Raw genomic sequence first — 17240 nt, 5'->3', positions numbered from 1 at the left:
ACAGCCTGTGACAGGGACAGGTTGAAGATATCTAATATCTGTGTTAGAAGAAGAGCCTCAATGCCACATACCAATTGCAAAGAAAGCATTTGATGGGAATCATGTGAAAGAGTCCTCGCAGCAATTAAAAGCAAGAAAGACCAACCCTAAACTGAGTCTGATGTATTCCTCTACCCTTCCTGACCACCTTTCTCTTCCCTGACAATCTGACACACCTTCTTCTATTATTTTTTTCTACATGTTGAACCCCTGTCAGAAAGGTCAAGAGGTCAACAGGATCCATCCATTGGTTAAGCTACCAAAAAGGGTCAACCCCCAATCCCCCATCACACAAACGCACGCACATAAGCTCACACACACGCACGTACACACACACATCCACATAAACACGTCTGGCAGGCATTATTACCGTCTCCCCCAGTCTGAAGTGGACTCCGTCCATCTCCACCAATGAGAAGGTCTCCATGATAGAATCTTTCCTGATCTCAACCTTCATATTGGATGCCAGGTGTCGGGCCCAGACCACCAGATAGCCCAAGGGGAGTCCCGAGGTCTTCACCCCACTGAAGATGCATCGCAGGTGGACACTGCTGCCCACCAGCTCTGGGATGATCACAGGCTTGTAGGATAATGCAGGGAGACTTGCTGAGCAAGGGAAAGACGAGGGGTGAACAAAAAGCTGATATCAAGGACCAACCAGACATGATTAAATAAAGAATCACAATAAATGTGAATAATATTTCTTTGAGCTTGTTGTGGTTGTTTACCTTTGCATTGCCCATTGACTTCCACCTCACCCGTGGGGCATAATTTAGGTCCAAATTCTGATATGACTAAAAACAAGAAAAATACACTTTTTTTAAATTTCCTCAATTCCACTATGTACTTGAAGGCTTTATACCAGAGCGAAAAAATAGAGCAACAGACATATCTTAAGGCTAATAACAAATTCCAAATTCCAGTGAAGCAGTCACCCATACATCCCATCACACCAAACTGACAGTGATTCTGTAATTCTAATTCACCTATGGCACAATATCCCATACACCCCTGTGTGGGCTGCAGGTAGTACAGGAGAAACTCCCCACAGTTGCGTACTGAGATGGGGATGCGGAAGAGGCAGCAGTCCTTGGTGCTCCCATGGAAGAACTGCCAGGTGGCACAGGCCGAGAGCTGGCGGACCTCCCCTGGGCGGGGCAATGAGCTATCAGTGAGAGACAGCCACACAGGCGCCTGGGTGCCACATCTGTTCATCTGGAGAGAAGACAATGACCCGTATTTACAAAGCATCTCAGAGTAAGTGCTGATCGAGGATCAGTTTTGCCTTTTAAATTGTAATGGATATGAGGGGGGACCTGATCCTAGATCAGCACTCCTATTCTGAGACGCTTTGTGAAAAAGCTTCCACCTGTTCTGTAGCTACTCATTATACAGTTTATACTCAACTTTTCACTGTCAACAAAAAGCAAACGCAGAAAGCAAAAACCAAACACAGCTGTATTGAATGAGACCAGTTGTATGGACTCATTTACATGGAAATGAACCATGTAATTCATGCCGTGCATTGGTAACTACAGTTTGGATGTTTATAAAGAATAATCCTTATAATTCTCATAACACACCACACTTTAAATATTGGATGCACAACATGTTCGATCATGAAAACCACTTGATTAAGTACAGTATCTCCTATAGTGGACAATGTAATTAATAAAAATCCCTTGCACTGTGAAGAGTTAATCATAGTTTTGCCTGTATCATTTATGTAAATGGTAAATAAAACAGGCCCTAAAATGGAGCCTTGTGGAACAGCTTTACACACTAGGGGGAAGACGGCATGGTTTAACAGCTTTAGCTTACTTCCACACAGCTGGTGGGCATCTCTGCAGGCTTGTTGTTAATGCTGAAGCGGTACCATCCTGGGGAGAGGGAGTGATCACAGATCAGGTCCTGTATAGCAGTGTTCTGCAGGTCACTGGAGTCAAAGTCCACGCTGCGATACGGGTTTCTCAACATGCGGTAACCTCCTGGGTAGCACTCTGGAGCTGGGGGAGGCAGAAGGACAAAGTTAGTAAGAAAACACGTTACATTCACAGGATACATTGTATTTTTAAGATGAACGTATTTGGAATATAGGAGTCTTTCTGGGTAGTTACTGTGATGTCAACCTGGACTGTGGAGGGAGGAAGGGAGGGAGGGATGGAGGAAGGGAGGGAGGGTTGGAGGGAGGGAGTGAGGAAGGGAGGGAGGGTTGGAGGGAGGGAGGGAGCAGTGAGCAGGGCATGGTACCAAAAAAAGGTAGCAAAATATGTCATTCCAGTGGCTCTATAACTTCAGTCCGTTCCTTAAAGGGTGGAACTAGAGTTAATTTACTGTAACGTTCAGAGGGAGAGATGAGGAGGGTATATTCAAACAGGTAAAAATAACACACATTCATTTACCTAATTCCCCTCCTTTCTAAACTCACCCCTGGAGGGTTAGACAATAAAGCCAGCGATCCATGACAGGGTCTGAACATAGCTCGCAGCTGAAGGCTAAAAATGGAGAGAAAATGACTTTAAAGTCAGACCTCTCACATCCCATGTCTATTCAAGTGTCAAAGAACCTGCACCAATATCACACTTCCCTGTCTGTAAATTGAAAATGGGTCAAAACGACTGGGACTGCAGGATATCAGTCAGAGCTATGACAGAGGAATAGGAAGGCCTTACTGCATTTCTACCTAATGAAGAGCATACTTTGGAAATCCTACCCTGGTGACTATATTATGAAATCTATGTTGAATTATCAATTACAAAACATGGCATGTAGTACATTTCTTACAGTACCCCCAAATGACGTTACATATTTCGCATCATTTGGATGCAGCAACAGTCTGCCCCCCTGGGCTAATGATGAAGGTTTGTCCTGGGGTGAGAGTTCCCTAGAGAATATTTATGAGGTTACCTCCCTACCGCGCTGTAAACTCTGTTAAAGGCCAATTTGACTTGGTTTACCCAACAGCAACAGCCTCTCCTTTCCTCTCCTCTGGAAAACATGGCTGTTTGGAAAACCTTTGACCTTAGTGCTTGGAGAGAATTAGTTCCCAGACATAGACAAGGTGCAAAGCTTCCAGACAAGGTGTGTGTATGCAGAGAGATAGAGGATTTGCAAATACAACACATTTGGACGGCAAGGAAATATAATACACATTTTCAGTGCGGCCCTCCGGACCTTGTTGAAGACTGAATGTGGCTGCTGGGGCAAAATGAGTTAGACACCCCTGCTGTATGGAGTTACTTGGTTGGATGGAATTTGGTATTTGGTATCTTATTAGGACCCCATTAGATATTGCAAAAGCAGCAGCTACTCTTCCTGGGGTCCACACAAAACATGAAACATGACATAGTACAGAACATCAAACATTTTTAAAAAGGCACATGTACTGTAGCCTACATATCAATGCATACACACAAACTATCTAGGTCAAATAGGGGAGAGGCGTTGTGCCGTGAGGTGTTGCTTTATCTGTTTTTTTTTTAAACCAGGTTTGCTGTTTATTTTAGCAATATGAGATGGAAGGAAGTTCCATGCAATAAGGGCTCTATATAATACTGTACGCTTTCTTGAATTTGTTCTGGATTTGGGGACTGTGAAAAGACCCCTGGTGGCATGTCTGGTAGGGTAAGTGTGTGTGTCAGAGATGTGTGTAAGTTGACTATGCAAACAATTTGGGATTTCCAACACATTAATGTTTCTTATAAAAAGAAGTGTTGCAGTCAGTCTCTCCTCAACTCTTAGCTAAGAGAGACTGGCATGCATAGTATTTATATCAGCCCTCTGATTACAATGAAGAGGAAAACGTGCCGCTCTCTTCTGTGCCAGTTGCAGCTTAACTAGGTCTTTCCTTGAAGCACTGGACCACATGACTGGACAATAATCAAGATTAGACAAAACTAGTGCCTGCAGAACTTGCTTTTTGGAGTGTGGTGTCAAAAAAGCAGAGCATCTATTTATTACGGACAGACCTCTCCCCATCTTTACAACCATTAAATCTATATGTTTTGACCATGACACTTTACAATCTAAGATAATGCCAACGAATTTAGTCTCCTCAACTTGTTCAACAGCCACAATATTCATTACCAGATTAAGCTGAGGTCTAGAACTTAAGGAATGATTTGTACCAAATACAATGCTCATAGTTTTAGAGATGTTCAGGACCAGTTTATTACTGGCCACCCATTCCAAAACAGACTGCATCTCTTTGTTAAGGGTTTCAGTGACTTCATTAGCTGTGGTTGCTGATGCATATATGGTTGAATCATCATCATACATGGACACACATGCTTTGTTTAATACCAGTGGCAGGTCATTGGCAAAAATAGAAAAGAGTAGAGGGCCTAGAGAGCTGCCCTGCGGTACACCACACTTTACATGTTTGACAATAGAGAAGCTTCCATTAAAGAAAACCCTTTGAGTTCTATTAGATAAATAGCTCTGAATCTACGATATGGCAGAGGTTGAAAAGCCATAACACATAAGCTAAGACTTCATCCAAAATGGTACGCTTTTCCCTACATAGTGCAATACTTTTGACCAGAGCCCTACAGACACGTGCATTATATAGAGAATAGGGTGCCATTTTAGACACAGAGTAGGTGACACAACAACAGGCTCCCCATCATGATCTGACCTATGACCCCAACCATGGTGCTGCTAGTGAAAGAATGCTTTGTTGTCTCATGAGGAGATGGCCATCAGAGTCCATTCTCAGGGCAGTTGTTTAGTGGTTTAACTGAGACTCTCTAGCTACACACACACATGCACAAATGCACACACACATAAAGGCACACGCACACATGTGCGCACTCACCAACACACACGCCGTGCTGTGGTGAACTGAAGGGTCAGGGCCCATTCTTTGATTTATTTGTTGTGACAACTCTGCTGAAGGAGCAAATTGGATCTGGGAGAGGAGAAACACCAAGGAACTAGTGCTTACTTTCCCTAATGGCATAACTACTAGTCCCCTGCACTGTATAACCCAATGTGCTGTCATTACTCAAAACCTTTGAGGAAACCTGTTGCACTTAAAACTATACTTCAGAATTTTGGCAAAGCCCTATATTTACTTCCCCAGAGTCAGATGAACTCGTGGATAAAAAATTTTTTATGTCTCTGCGTACAGGCAGTTTGAAGGAAGTTGCTGACTAGCGGTAGTGCAATCGCTAACTAGTGTTAGCATAATTACTGGAAGTCTATGCACATAGACTTCCAGCCATTGCACTCACGCTAGTTAGCTTTGGCTTGCGAAACTACATCTAATTTCCTTCATACTTGACACAGAGACAATTTAATGGTATTCACAAGTTCATCTAACTCTGAGGAAGTATATAAAGGGCCTTATTGCCAAAATCCCGAAGTATCCCTTTAATATATATGAGTACGGTCACCTAAAGTGATGTTGTAGTCATTACTCAAATTGACAGTAGTGGTGCGTGGGTAAAACCACTGGGGAAGCCAAGCCAGCAAAAAAATCCATTTTACAACCTATGTTGTGATATTTGCGTTGTTTGCTCTATAACCTATTAGTTCATACGCCACTGTGATATACAATAAAGACATGACAACAAAAAGACAACAGTCAGTCAGTGGCGGAATAAGTTTAACTAAACATACAAAACCGGAGAGCAACAATCTGTCCGGTGAAGTCCACAAAGCAAATATTGCATGTAACAAACAGTTACGTGACCTACAGCATGGTCAAGCAAGTTCATGTTTTCGAAAGTTTACTGAACAACTACTGATTTAGAACCACAGAGTTACCGCAAATCAGCACAAAGACAACAAAGACACTGCCTCAGCTATTCCAGCACCACTTCAATTTAAACATCATCAAATCAACAAGGCTATATATGCTTAGTTTAATACACTGAAAATAAACTTAAAGATACGAAAAATGATTTAGTCCAATCAATGCTGTCCATGGTTCTCTGTGTGTGTGTGTGTGCAAGTAAAACACATTTTTGGGACTTACCCTACTTGTAGACTAGTTGAAAGCTAATGCCATCCTCCTCTCTTTCATGTTGGGAAAACGGTCTATGGCTCTGTATGCTTTTAGTTTTTGTTTTCAGAGGCTACCTAGCTAAAATGCTTGCTACCCTAACTACCTCGCATGGGCAACAATGAACCAGCTAAGTTAGCTAGCTAGTTAACGTGAGACTACTAGGCTACATCTAGGCTATATATTGAACTTCAGTTGTCTCAGGCCAGTGGCACAATATATGAATTTATGGTTAGATCAGAATTCCGTCATAATAATTGGCCTGTACAGAGAATTAAGTCAAAACCACAAGTCCAAATTAGTGTGAAACCAAATCCAAACTGGCCTCCTTTGGGGGCATTTTGCTGCAGCAGGACAAACCACAGTTGAGGTCAGCTCAACGCTGATTGGCCAATTATTATTTTATATTTTATCAAGGGAGGATTCTCAAATGGGATCAATCAATCAAATGCTATGGTGGCAACATGTCATACTCTTTTGTTCCAGAAAGCATCAGATACATGGGTAACACATACTGAGACTTAGGGGCGCTATTTCCCTCACTCTGATGATTTCTCTGGTGAGATTCAGCCACATGCGAATTGATAGAAAATTATGAAAACACAGAGACTAAATATAAATATGTTTTATTTGTCAAATATTTTGGGAAACCTGGCTTCCCTTGGTATCTATGAATACATGCCATTGAAAACAGATAGTCACTGTGACCCTGTAGGGTGCCCTTTGAGTTGTATCAGCTTGAACATTTTGAGTATTGCCCCCACAAAGCCACTTCTCTAATATAATTTCCCAGTGTGCCTTGCCTTTTTGAGTGAATTGTAGAGTTACCACCCATGACTGTATTTGTTAGTGACAGAGACATAGTTGCTGAATTCATTCATTTTCAGTCCTGTGGCCTTCACCAAGTGAGTTCCTAGGCAAATGTTATCATTATAATTAAACTCTATTCAGTATAAATCTCATTTGGCCTTATTTTTTACCCTAATACAGTGGCCTGAAACTCATGGTTTATTGGCCACATCAGGCCTGCAAGTAGGTTGCAACATTCCAGCAACTTTTCCAAAATTCCCAGATTTTCAAATAATCCTGGATGAAGGATTTCCAGGAATCTCCCAACCGAAAGTTCTGGAAAACCTCTGAAATTTACCAGGGTTTTCCAACTCTACCTGCAAGTCACATTATGCTGGCTTGCAAAGTGATGTGTAATTCCTACTGGAATCCAGCCAGAGTTAAGATATCCAACAGTTAAAAATATTTATTCACCCACAAACTGCATTCATAATGACTGACAGGGTTAGGAACAGTGTGAGGAGACTACCTATAAGCCATTTAAACTGAAACAACCATTTTAGTAACGGGTGCAAATAAAAATCAAACTAAATAGCATGTGTAGCATAAGATTATTTCATCAAGCACTTAATGTACATGCAAAAACACAGATATGAAATATAATTAACAAAAATCTACCTGCAATAGCGCATGCTAGGAAAAAAAGTACATTTGTTGTCATAACTTAAAAAAATATCAGTACCACACAAACAATTTAAACAATAATGATTTTTCATTTACTTTGGGTTCAATTTACTAGAAGTTTTTGAGTAAAAAATGCCTTGGGGCTTACATTGTTGGGGAGAAAACGTCCAACTCCGAGTCTACAATTGTCTAAGTTTAAAATGCCATTCATTACTTGATTCACAATCTAACAGTGGCATACATGTATGTACTGTCTGTTCTGTACTGTCCCACATAGGCTATATTTATAATACTGTATTGACATTGTTTTAATGTTGTATTACTGGTAACATAGTTACAATCCTGTAAAGCTGACCCCGACAAAACTCCTTATGCATATCTACTTATCTACTTGTTGGCTGGTGGTGAGTGACAGGTATGCAAGGCTTTAGAACTAGACACCAAATGACACAACCACACAACCTCTAATTGTGTCCTACTCAGCAACTGGCTACAGTGCCAAGTTCTCCAGCAACTTGCATTTCTAAAACACTTAGGCCTACAGTATTATGCATTATATACAACTTACATTATATGCCTAATGTAAGGTGTTGAGAAAAAGACCTTAGCAACACAGTGCCAATTTCTCCAGCTGGTTGTATTTCTAGAACACTTAGAATAATAGAGAGTCCAGTGCATTATTATGTAAGGTGTCAAAGCATAACAATAGCCATAGACCTATACAGAGCTATACCATACTATACTATGATTGCTTAACAGTATTTAATTTAGAAGTTGAACAACAAAAGGCTGGTTTAGGTACCAAGGGAGACATTTGTTCCACCTCCCCCAAAAGCAACCCAGACTGTAACTGTATGTAAGGCTATAATGATTTTCAGCCCTGCTATATTGTCTGAGGATGTGTCCAATAAACTGCTGCTTTCTTACCATATGGTCCATGCCGCCATACCACACTGCCTTAAATCTGATGCAGCTGTCTGACAATGGAGAAGTTTGAGAAAATGTTCTGATCCTCTCAAGTCTTATCTATGAATTTTTGTTATGAAAAAGTATATGGAGAAGTGAAAGAACACTGAAAATACACTTTGTATTATTCCCTGGATCATAATAAATAATCAAACTGCAAAGCTCTCATCAGTCAACAATTGTGCGCTAAACTAAATTGTGTAATCTTCCATTTTTATCAAGGGCAATAGTCGAGGCATTTCACGTCTTACTGTACTTTTTTTAAAAACGTTATGATTTATTCGACTTACCTAACTGGGCAAGCGCTCTCAACTGCATCAAACAGAGAAACACAATGCGCAGATATCCCGGGACTGACGCATGTGAGATGCTGCAAACTGAGCAATCCATAGTAGCGGTTCACAATTTCACTGAAGGAAAATATGCCACAAATTTTCACAGATGTTAGATCCCATTTGAGAATCCTCGAAAGTTTTCCAAATGTTCTTGAGTGACGAAATAGTTATCGTTTAGTTGTTTCAGAGCATCGGTTCAGAACCGTGGTTCCTCAGATTGTATTAAAGGTTGAATCCGTGGGTAGTTTTAGAGCGTTCTTTTCTTTTCAACCAACTTTTCCAATCAAGACACAACAAGTTGCTCAGTCTTACAAGGAGGAGGGAGGACAGCACATCCCGCCTTCAAGTCCCCATACTAACCCTTGGGGTGTAGGTGGATCCTCTTGAAAAATCCATACTGTAACAATAGTCTTTGGAAAATTCAACTCCTCCTTGACCAACTGGGACAAAAGCCTCAAATATTTTTGTGGGATATCTACACTTTTTTTGTGATTAGAAAAGTTATTACGGTTATACTATAATATACAAAATGATAATTTACCAATTTATGATATTAGCTCAATGATCATTCAAATAATGTAAATTGAATCCAGCTTGTTGGTGTGATCTCAAAACTGATTTAGCCCACTGAGCTAAAGCTTAGACATTCGTTCTGGGAACTAACATGAGTTTTGGGAACTATTCCCACATGCTCCTTTTTCCATCTGATTTAGAATGCTACAGCTATGTTGTTTATTCTCACCCTGACTGACCAGCCAATAACACTGTAATCCCCTAAATGTATGTGAGCAGAATAAGCCTTTTGCCGCCTGGAGAGAGAGATAGGGTCATCGCACTGTCAATGCTGAGCCACAGAATGTGGCTCTGTCCCAATTTATAGTCATTGCTTTGTCCAGATGCCATCTATTAGACTTGGCTTGCCCTCATTCTAGCCTGCTCTGGAAGTAGAGCTGGGGCTCTGCTGAATGGCATGGCCCTGCTACGGCCCTGCAGTGGCTCTGGATTCTCCCAGCCTCCCCCAGACAGATGCCCTGGATTAATGGTTGGAGACAGTGGCCTGGGGTGGTCTAGCAGTCACTGCGCAGCCAACGAAGCACACATGTATGCCGGTGCCAGGATGGGTTCAGCTGTCCCACACGGTCTCTGTCCAATAAACGTAGAACAAATACAGTGTGGAGGGAAAGGGGTTGGAGACATACTGAAGGGCAGGTGCCTCCCTCTTCTTCCGTCTGCCTCAAATCCGATTCCACAGACAGACTACCATGAGTCTGAAATTGTGTCCAGGCGGTCTCCCTTAGCCAGATGCTATATGCCCTGTCTTAAGGGTGACATGCTGGAAGGCAGGTGCCAACTTCCCCTCCTGCCTCTGGATGACCCAGGCCTGGATGGAAACAGGGCGAAATTATGGTTGGACTACCTGAATAAGAATTTCTTTTTTTGTTGAAAATTGGTTTGTTGGCGCAGCGGTTTAAGGCATTGTATTGCAGTGCTAGAGGTGTCACTACATACCCGGTTCGATCCCAGGCTGTGTCGCATCCGTCCGCGGCGCACAGTTTTTTGCCGGCCAGGATGTCCTTGTCCCATCGCGCTTGAGCGACTCCTTGTGACTTTGGTCCCAGCTGTACGGTGTTTGTGTGGCATACAGGCTAAGCGAGCAGTGTGTCAAGAAGCAGTGCAGCTTGGCGGGGTCGTGTTTCGGAGGACGAATGGCTCTCGAGCTTCGCCTCTCCTGAGTCCATATGGGAGTTGCAACGATGGGACAAGATTGTAAATACCAATTGGATATCACGAAATTGTGGATTTTTTTGTTTGTTTGTTAAGAAATGCGACCCAGGAGCCATCCTCCTGTCTGCCTCACCCAGGCCTGGATTTGACAGCTCTGGCACCCTATTCCCTACATAGTGCACTACTTTTGACCAGGGCACATAGGGCTCTGGTCAAAAGTAGTGCACTATATAGGAAATAAGAGGCCTTTTGAGACACAAGCCTTGAGTCAGACGTTGTGTATTTGACGCTGATGTGAGCAGGTCATTGGGTCAAAGACAAGATGAAGCCTAATAGAAAGTTTACTGTCCTGGAGCAGGCTTTACTGGGATTGCTGCTAATCTTTACTACTTTTGCTGTATGTGGACTTCACAAGTCTGGTAACACTGTAATACTCACTGCTGCTGATGTGGACTTGAGTCAGCCAGTGAGGATGGAATAAATGGATTACAAACTTATGTTCTGAATAATGGGTTAATTGAAGCAGTGTTCAACATGGTCTTATACAGTGGTGGAAAAAGTACCCAATTGTCATACTTGAGTAAAAGTTAAGATACCTTTAATAGAACATCAACCAGTAAAATACTACTTGAGTAAAAGTCTAAAAGTATTTGGTCTTAAATATACTTAAGTATCAAAAGTAAATATAATTGCGAAAATATAAGTATCAAAAGTAAAAGTATAAATCATTTCACTTATATTAAGCAAACCAGACGGGCCGATTTTCTTGTTTTTTTTATTTACGGATAGCCAGGGGCATACTCCAACACTCATAATTTACAAACTAAGCATTTGTGTTTAGGGAGTCCGCCAGATAAGAGGTAGTAGGGATGACCAGGGATGGTCTCTTGATAAGTGTGTGAATTGGACCATTTTCCTGTCTTGCTAAGCATTCGAAATGTAACAAGTACTTTTGTGTGTCAGGGAAAATGTATGGAGTAAAAAGTACATTATTTTCTTTCGGAATGTAGTGGAGTAAAAGTAAAGGTAGTCAAACATATTAATAGTAAAGTAAAGTACAGATACCCCAAAAAACGACTTAAGTAGTACTTGAAAGTATTTTTACTTAAGCACTTTACACCACTGGTCTTATACTAGTATAGAGTCTTATATAGACTAGTATAGAGTATAGAGTCTAGAGCATAGACTATAGAGTCTTATACTAGTAGTATATACAGTAGTAAATACTGTTCTTTCCATGACATAGACTGATCAGGTGAATTCAAATAAAATACAATAAAGTGTATTTGTCACATCCACGTGTTTAGCAGATGTTATTGTGGGTGTAGCAAAATGCTTGTGTTTCTAGCTCCAACAGTGGAGTAATATATAACAAGTAATATCTAAAAATTTCACAACACAACACACAATACATACAACTCTAAAGTAAAGGAATGGAATTAAGAATATATCAATATTTGGGTGAGCAGTGTCAGAGCAGCATAGTCTAAGATATAGTAGAACACAAGCATTTCGCTACACTCACATTAATAATATCTGCTAACCATGAGTATGTGACAAATCAAATTTGATTTGATTTGATTTGATATCATAGAATACAGTACAGTCTTGGCCTAAAGTTTTGAGAATGACACAAATATTAATTTTCACAAAGTCTGCTGCCTCAGTTTGTATGATGGCAATTTGCATATACTCCAGAATGTTATGAAGAGTGATCAGATGAATTGCAATTAATTGCAAAGTCCCTCTTTGCCATGCAAATTAACTGAATCCCCCAAAAACATTTCCACTGCATTTCAGCCCTGCCACAAAAGGACCAGCTGACATCATGTCAGTGATTCTCTCGTTAACACAGGTGTGAGTGTTGACGAGGACAAGACTGGAGATCACTCTGTCATGCTGATTGAGTTCGAATAACAGACTGGAAGCTTCAAAAGGAGGGTGGTGCATTGGAATCATTGTTCTTCCCCCTTCAACCATGGTTACCTGCAAGGAAACACGTGCCGTCATCATTGCTTTACACAAAAAGGGCTTCACAGGCAAGGATATTGCTGCCAGTAAGATTGCACCTAAATCAACCATTTATCAGATCATCAAGAACTTCAAGGAGAGCGGATCAATTGTTGTGAAGAAGGCTTCAGGGCGCCCAAGAAAGTCCAGCAAGCGCCAGGACCGTCTCCTAAAGTTGATTCAGCTGCGGGATCGGGGCACCACCAGTGCAGAACATTCTCAGGAATGGCAGCAGGCAGGTGTGAGTGCATCTGCACGCACAGTGAGGTGAAGACTTTTGGAGGATGGCCTGGTGTCAAGAAGGGAAGCAAAGAAGCCACTTCTCTCCAGGAAAAACATCAGGGACAGACTGATATTCTGCAAAAGGTACAGGGATTGGACTGCTGAGGACTGGGGTAAAGTCATTTTCTCTGATGAATCCCCTTTCTGATTGTTTTCGGCATCCGGAAAAAAGCTTGTCCAGAGAAGACAAGGTGAGCGCTACCATCAGTCCTGTGTCATGCCAACAGTAAAGCATCCTGAGACCATTCATGTGTGAGGTTGCTTCTCAGCCAAGGGAGTGGGCTCACTCACAATTTTGCCTAAGAACACAGCCACGAATAAAGAATGGTACCAACACATCCTCCGAAAGCAACTTCTCCCAACCATGCAGGAACAGTTTGGTGACGAACAATGCCTTTTTCAGCATGATGGAGCACCTTGCCATAAGGCAAAAGTGATAAGTAAGTGGCTCGGGGAGCAAAACATCAATATTTTGGGTCCATGTTCAGGAAACTCCCCAGACCTTAATCCCATTGAGAACTTGTGGTCAAACCTCAAGAGGCGGGTGAACAAACAAAAACCCACAAATTCTGACAAACTCCAAGCATTGATTATGCAAGAATGGGCTGCCATCAGTCAGGATGTGACCCAGAAGTTAATTGACAGCATGCCAGAGCGGATTGCAGAAGTCTTGAAAAAGAAGGGTCAACACTGCAAATATTGACTCTTTGCATCAACTTCATGTAATTGTCATTGAAAGCCTTTGACACTTATGAAATGCTTGTAATTATACTTCAGCATTCCATAGTAACATCTGACAAAAATATCTAAAGACACTGAAGCAACAAACTTCATGAAAATGTATATTTATGTCATTCTCAAAACTTTTGGCAACGACTGTATATACATATGAGATGAGTAATGCAAAATATGTAAACATTATTAAAAGTGACTAGTGTTCTATTATTAAAGTGGCCAGTGATTTCAAGTCTATGTGTATAGGGCAGCAGCCTCTAATGTGCTAGTGATGGTTATTTACCAGTCTGATGGCCTTGAGATATAAGCTGTTTTTCAGTCTCTCGGTCCCAGCGTTGATGCACCTGTACTGACCTTGCCTTCTGAATGATATAGGGGTGAACAGGCAGTTGCTCGGTTAGTTGTTGTCCTTGATGATCTTTTTGACCTTCCTGTGACATCGTGTGCTGTAGGCTGTCCTGTCCAGGTAGTTGGGTAGACCGCACCACCCTCTGGAGAGCCCTACGGTTGCGAGCGGTGCAGTTCCCATATCAGGCGGTGATACAGCCCGACAGGATGCTGTCAATTGTGCATCTGTAAAAGTTTGTGAGGGTTTTAGGTGCCAAGCCAAATTTCTTCAGCCGCCTGAGGTTAAAGAGGTGCTGTCGCGCCTTCTTCACCACACTGTCTGTGTGGGTGGACCATTTCAGAACTTGAAGCTTTCCACCTTCTTCAGGGCCCTCACCTCCTCCCTGTAGGCTGTCTTGTCATTGTTGGTAATCAGGTCTACTACTGTTGTGTTGTCTGCAAACTTGATGATTGAGTTGGAGGCGTGTGTGGCCACGTAGTCATGGGTGAACCCGGAGTACAGGAGGGGGCTGAGCACGCATCCTTGTGGGTTGCCCCAGTGTTGAGGATCAGCGACGTGGAGGTGTTGTTTCCTACCTTCACCACCTGGGGGTGGCCCGTCAGGAAGTCCAGGACCCAATTGAACAGGGCGGGGTACAGACCCAGGGCCTCGAGTTATTGATGAGCTTGGAGGGATACTATGGTGTTGAATGCTGAGCTATAGTCAATGAACAGCATTCTTACATAGGTATTCCTCTTGTCCAGATGGGATAGGGCAGTGTGCAGTGCAATGGTGATTGCATCATCTGTGGATCAAATGGGGCAGTAAGCAAATTGAAGTGGGTCTAGAGTGTCAGGTAAGGTAGAGATGATATGATCCTTGACTAGTCTCTCAAAGCACATGATGACAGAAGTGAGTGCTACGGGGTGATAGTCATTTAGTTCAGTTACCTTTGCTTCTTGGGTACAGGAACAATGATGGACATCTTGAAGCATGTGGAGACAGCAGACTGGGATAGGGAGAAATTGACCAGCCAGCTGGTCTGTGCATGCTCTGAGGATGCGGCTAGGGATGCCGTCTGGGTCGGCAGCCTTGCGAGGGTTAACACGCTTAAATGTCTTTCTCACGTCGGCCACGGAGAAGGAGAGCCCACAATCCTTGGTAGTGGGCCATGTCGGTGGCACTGTGTTATCCTCAAAGTGGGCGAATAAGGTGTTTAACTTGTCCGGAAGTAAGACGTCGTTGCTTCCAGACAACGTTTTTGCTGCCATCTATCCACGTGGCTGGTTTTCCCTTTGTAGTCCGTGATTGTCTGTAGAGCCTGCCACATACGTCTCGTGTCTGAGCTGTTGAATTGCGACTCCACTTTGTCTCTATGTGCCCACTTTTGCCTGTTTGATTGCCTTATGGAGGGGACAACAACACTGTTTGTATTTGGTCATATTCTCAGTCACCTTGCCATGGTTAAATGTGATGGTTCGTGCTTTTAGTTTTGCATGAATGCTGCCATCTATCCACAGTATCTGGTTAGGGTAAGTTTTAATAGTCACACTGGATACTATATCTCCTATACACACCGTATCAGTATATTCGTCAATGTTATTCTCAGAGGCTACTCGGAACATATCCCAGTCCGTGTGATCAAAACAATCTTGAAGCGTGGATTCCGATTCAGGTGAAAGCTATGATCCCTTATGGATATCACTTGTTAAATCCACTTCATTCTGTGTACATGAAGGGGAAGAGACAGGTTAAAGAATGATTTTTAAGTCTTGAGATAATTAAAACATCGATGTTGTATGTATGCCATTCAGAAGGTGAATGGGCAAGACAAAAGATTTAAGTACCTTTGAACGGGATATGGTAGTATATGCCCACTGGTTTGTGTCTGCTGGGTTTTCTTGCTCAACAGTTTCCCGTGTGTATCAAGAATAGTCTACCACCCAAAGGACATCCAGCCAACTTGACACAACTGTGGGAAGCATTGGAGTCAACATGGGCCAGCATCCCGGTAGAACGCTTTCGACACCTTGTAGAGTCCATGCCCTGCTCCTAATGTTTGGTGCACTCATTGTACAGCAGTTTTTCAGAAAAATATAATAATTTCTAACCTTGATAACATTGGGATACGATTACCCATGCATCTCTAATTATGCGTAGGAATACTTGGGAACAGATTTCCCGAATAAAAATCACTCTAAACTGATTTCCTGGTGATTTTACAGTCGTTTATGTCCAACAACGAAACTATATGAAACTACAATGTTGAAAAAAGTTAAATGATTAAAAACCCTTGAATGAGTAGGTGTGTCCAAACTTTTGACTGGTACTGTATATTACAACAACAACAAAATATATTATATATATATATATATATATATATATATATATATATATATGTAGTATACAGTTGAAGTCAGAAGTTTACATACACTTAGGTTGGAGTCATTAAACACTCGTTTCTCAACCACTCCACAAATTTCTTGTTAACAAACTATAATTCTGGCAAGTTGTTTAGGACATCTACTTCGTGCATGACACAAGTAATTTTTCCAACAATTGTTTACAGACAGATTATTTCACTTATAATTCACTGTATCACAATTCCAGTGGGTCAGAAGTTTACATACACTAAGTTGACTGTGCCTTTAAACAGCTTGGACAATTCCAGAAAATGATGTCATGGCTTTCGAAGCTTCTGATAGGCTAATTGACATCATTTGAGTCAATTGGAGGTGTACCTGTGGATGTATTTCAAGGCCTACCTTCAAACTCAGTGCCTCTTTGCTTGACATCATGGGAAAATCAAAAGAAATCAGCCAAGACCTCAGAAAAGATATTGGCAACTTCCACAAGTCTGGTTCATCCTTGGGGGCAATTTCCAAATGCCTGAAGGTACCACGTTCATCTGTACAAAAAATAGTACGCAAGTAAAAACACCATGGGACCACGCAGCCATCATACTGCTCAGGAAGGAGACGAGTTCTGTCTCCTAGAGATAAATGTACTTTGGTGCGAAAAGTGCAAATCAATCCAAGAACAACAGCAAAGGACCTTGTGAAGATGCTGGAGGAAACCGGTACAAAAGTATCTATATCCACAGTAAAACGAGTCCTATATCGACACAACTTGAAAGGCCGCTCAGCAAGGAAGAAGCCACTGCTCCAAAACCACCATAAAAAAGACAGACTACAGTTTGCAACTGCACATGGGGACAAATATCGTACTTTTTGGAGAAATGTCCTCTGGTCTGATGAAACAAAAATAGAACTGTTTGGCCATGATGACCATTGTTATGTTTGGAGGAAAAAGGGGGAGGCTTGCAAGCCTAAGAACACCA

At 41.9% G+C, this 17240-nt stretch overlaps 1 protein-coding gene across 1 annotated transcript in view; it reads right to left on the bottom strand.

Annotated features, from left to right (window-relative positions):
- si:ch211-246m6.5 (von Willebrand factor D and EGF domain-containing protein) overlaps positions 1–9174 on the bottom strand; it is a 45710-nt gene extending 36536 nt beyond the window's left edge. Inside the window, exons 1-5 of the mRNA XM_014150096.3 lie at positions 8776–9174; positions 1861–2045; positions 1026–1254; positions 768–833; positions 410–645 (exon numbers count right to left, since the gene is read on the bottom strand). Of these exons, the coding sequence (XP_014005571.3) occupies positions 410–645; positions 768–833; positions 1026–1254; positions 1861–2045; positions 8776–8875 (816 nt within the window). The 5' untranslated portion in view covers positions 8876–9174. The remainder of the gene's footprint in view (positions 1–409; positions 646–767; positions 834–1025; positions 1255–1860; positions 2046–8775) is intronic.
- Positions 9175–17240: the final 8066 nt, after the last annotated feature.

Source organism: Salmo salar, chromosome 16, assembly GCF_965601325.2.
Source record: "Salmo salar chromosome 16, fSalSal1, whole genome shotgun sequence".
Lineage (NCBI taxonomy): Eukaryota > Metazoa > Chordata > Actinopteri > Salmoniformes > Salmonidae > Salmo > Salmo salar.
The sequence above is the reverse complement of the archived record's forward strand: the minus strand, read 5'-3'. Positions and strand labels throughout refer to the sequence as shown.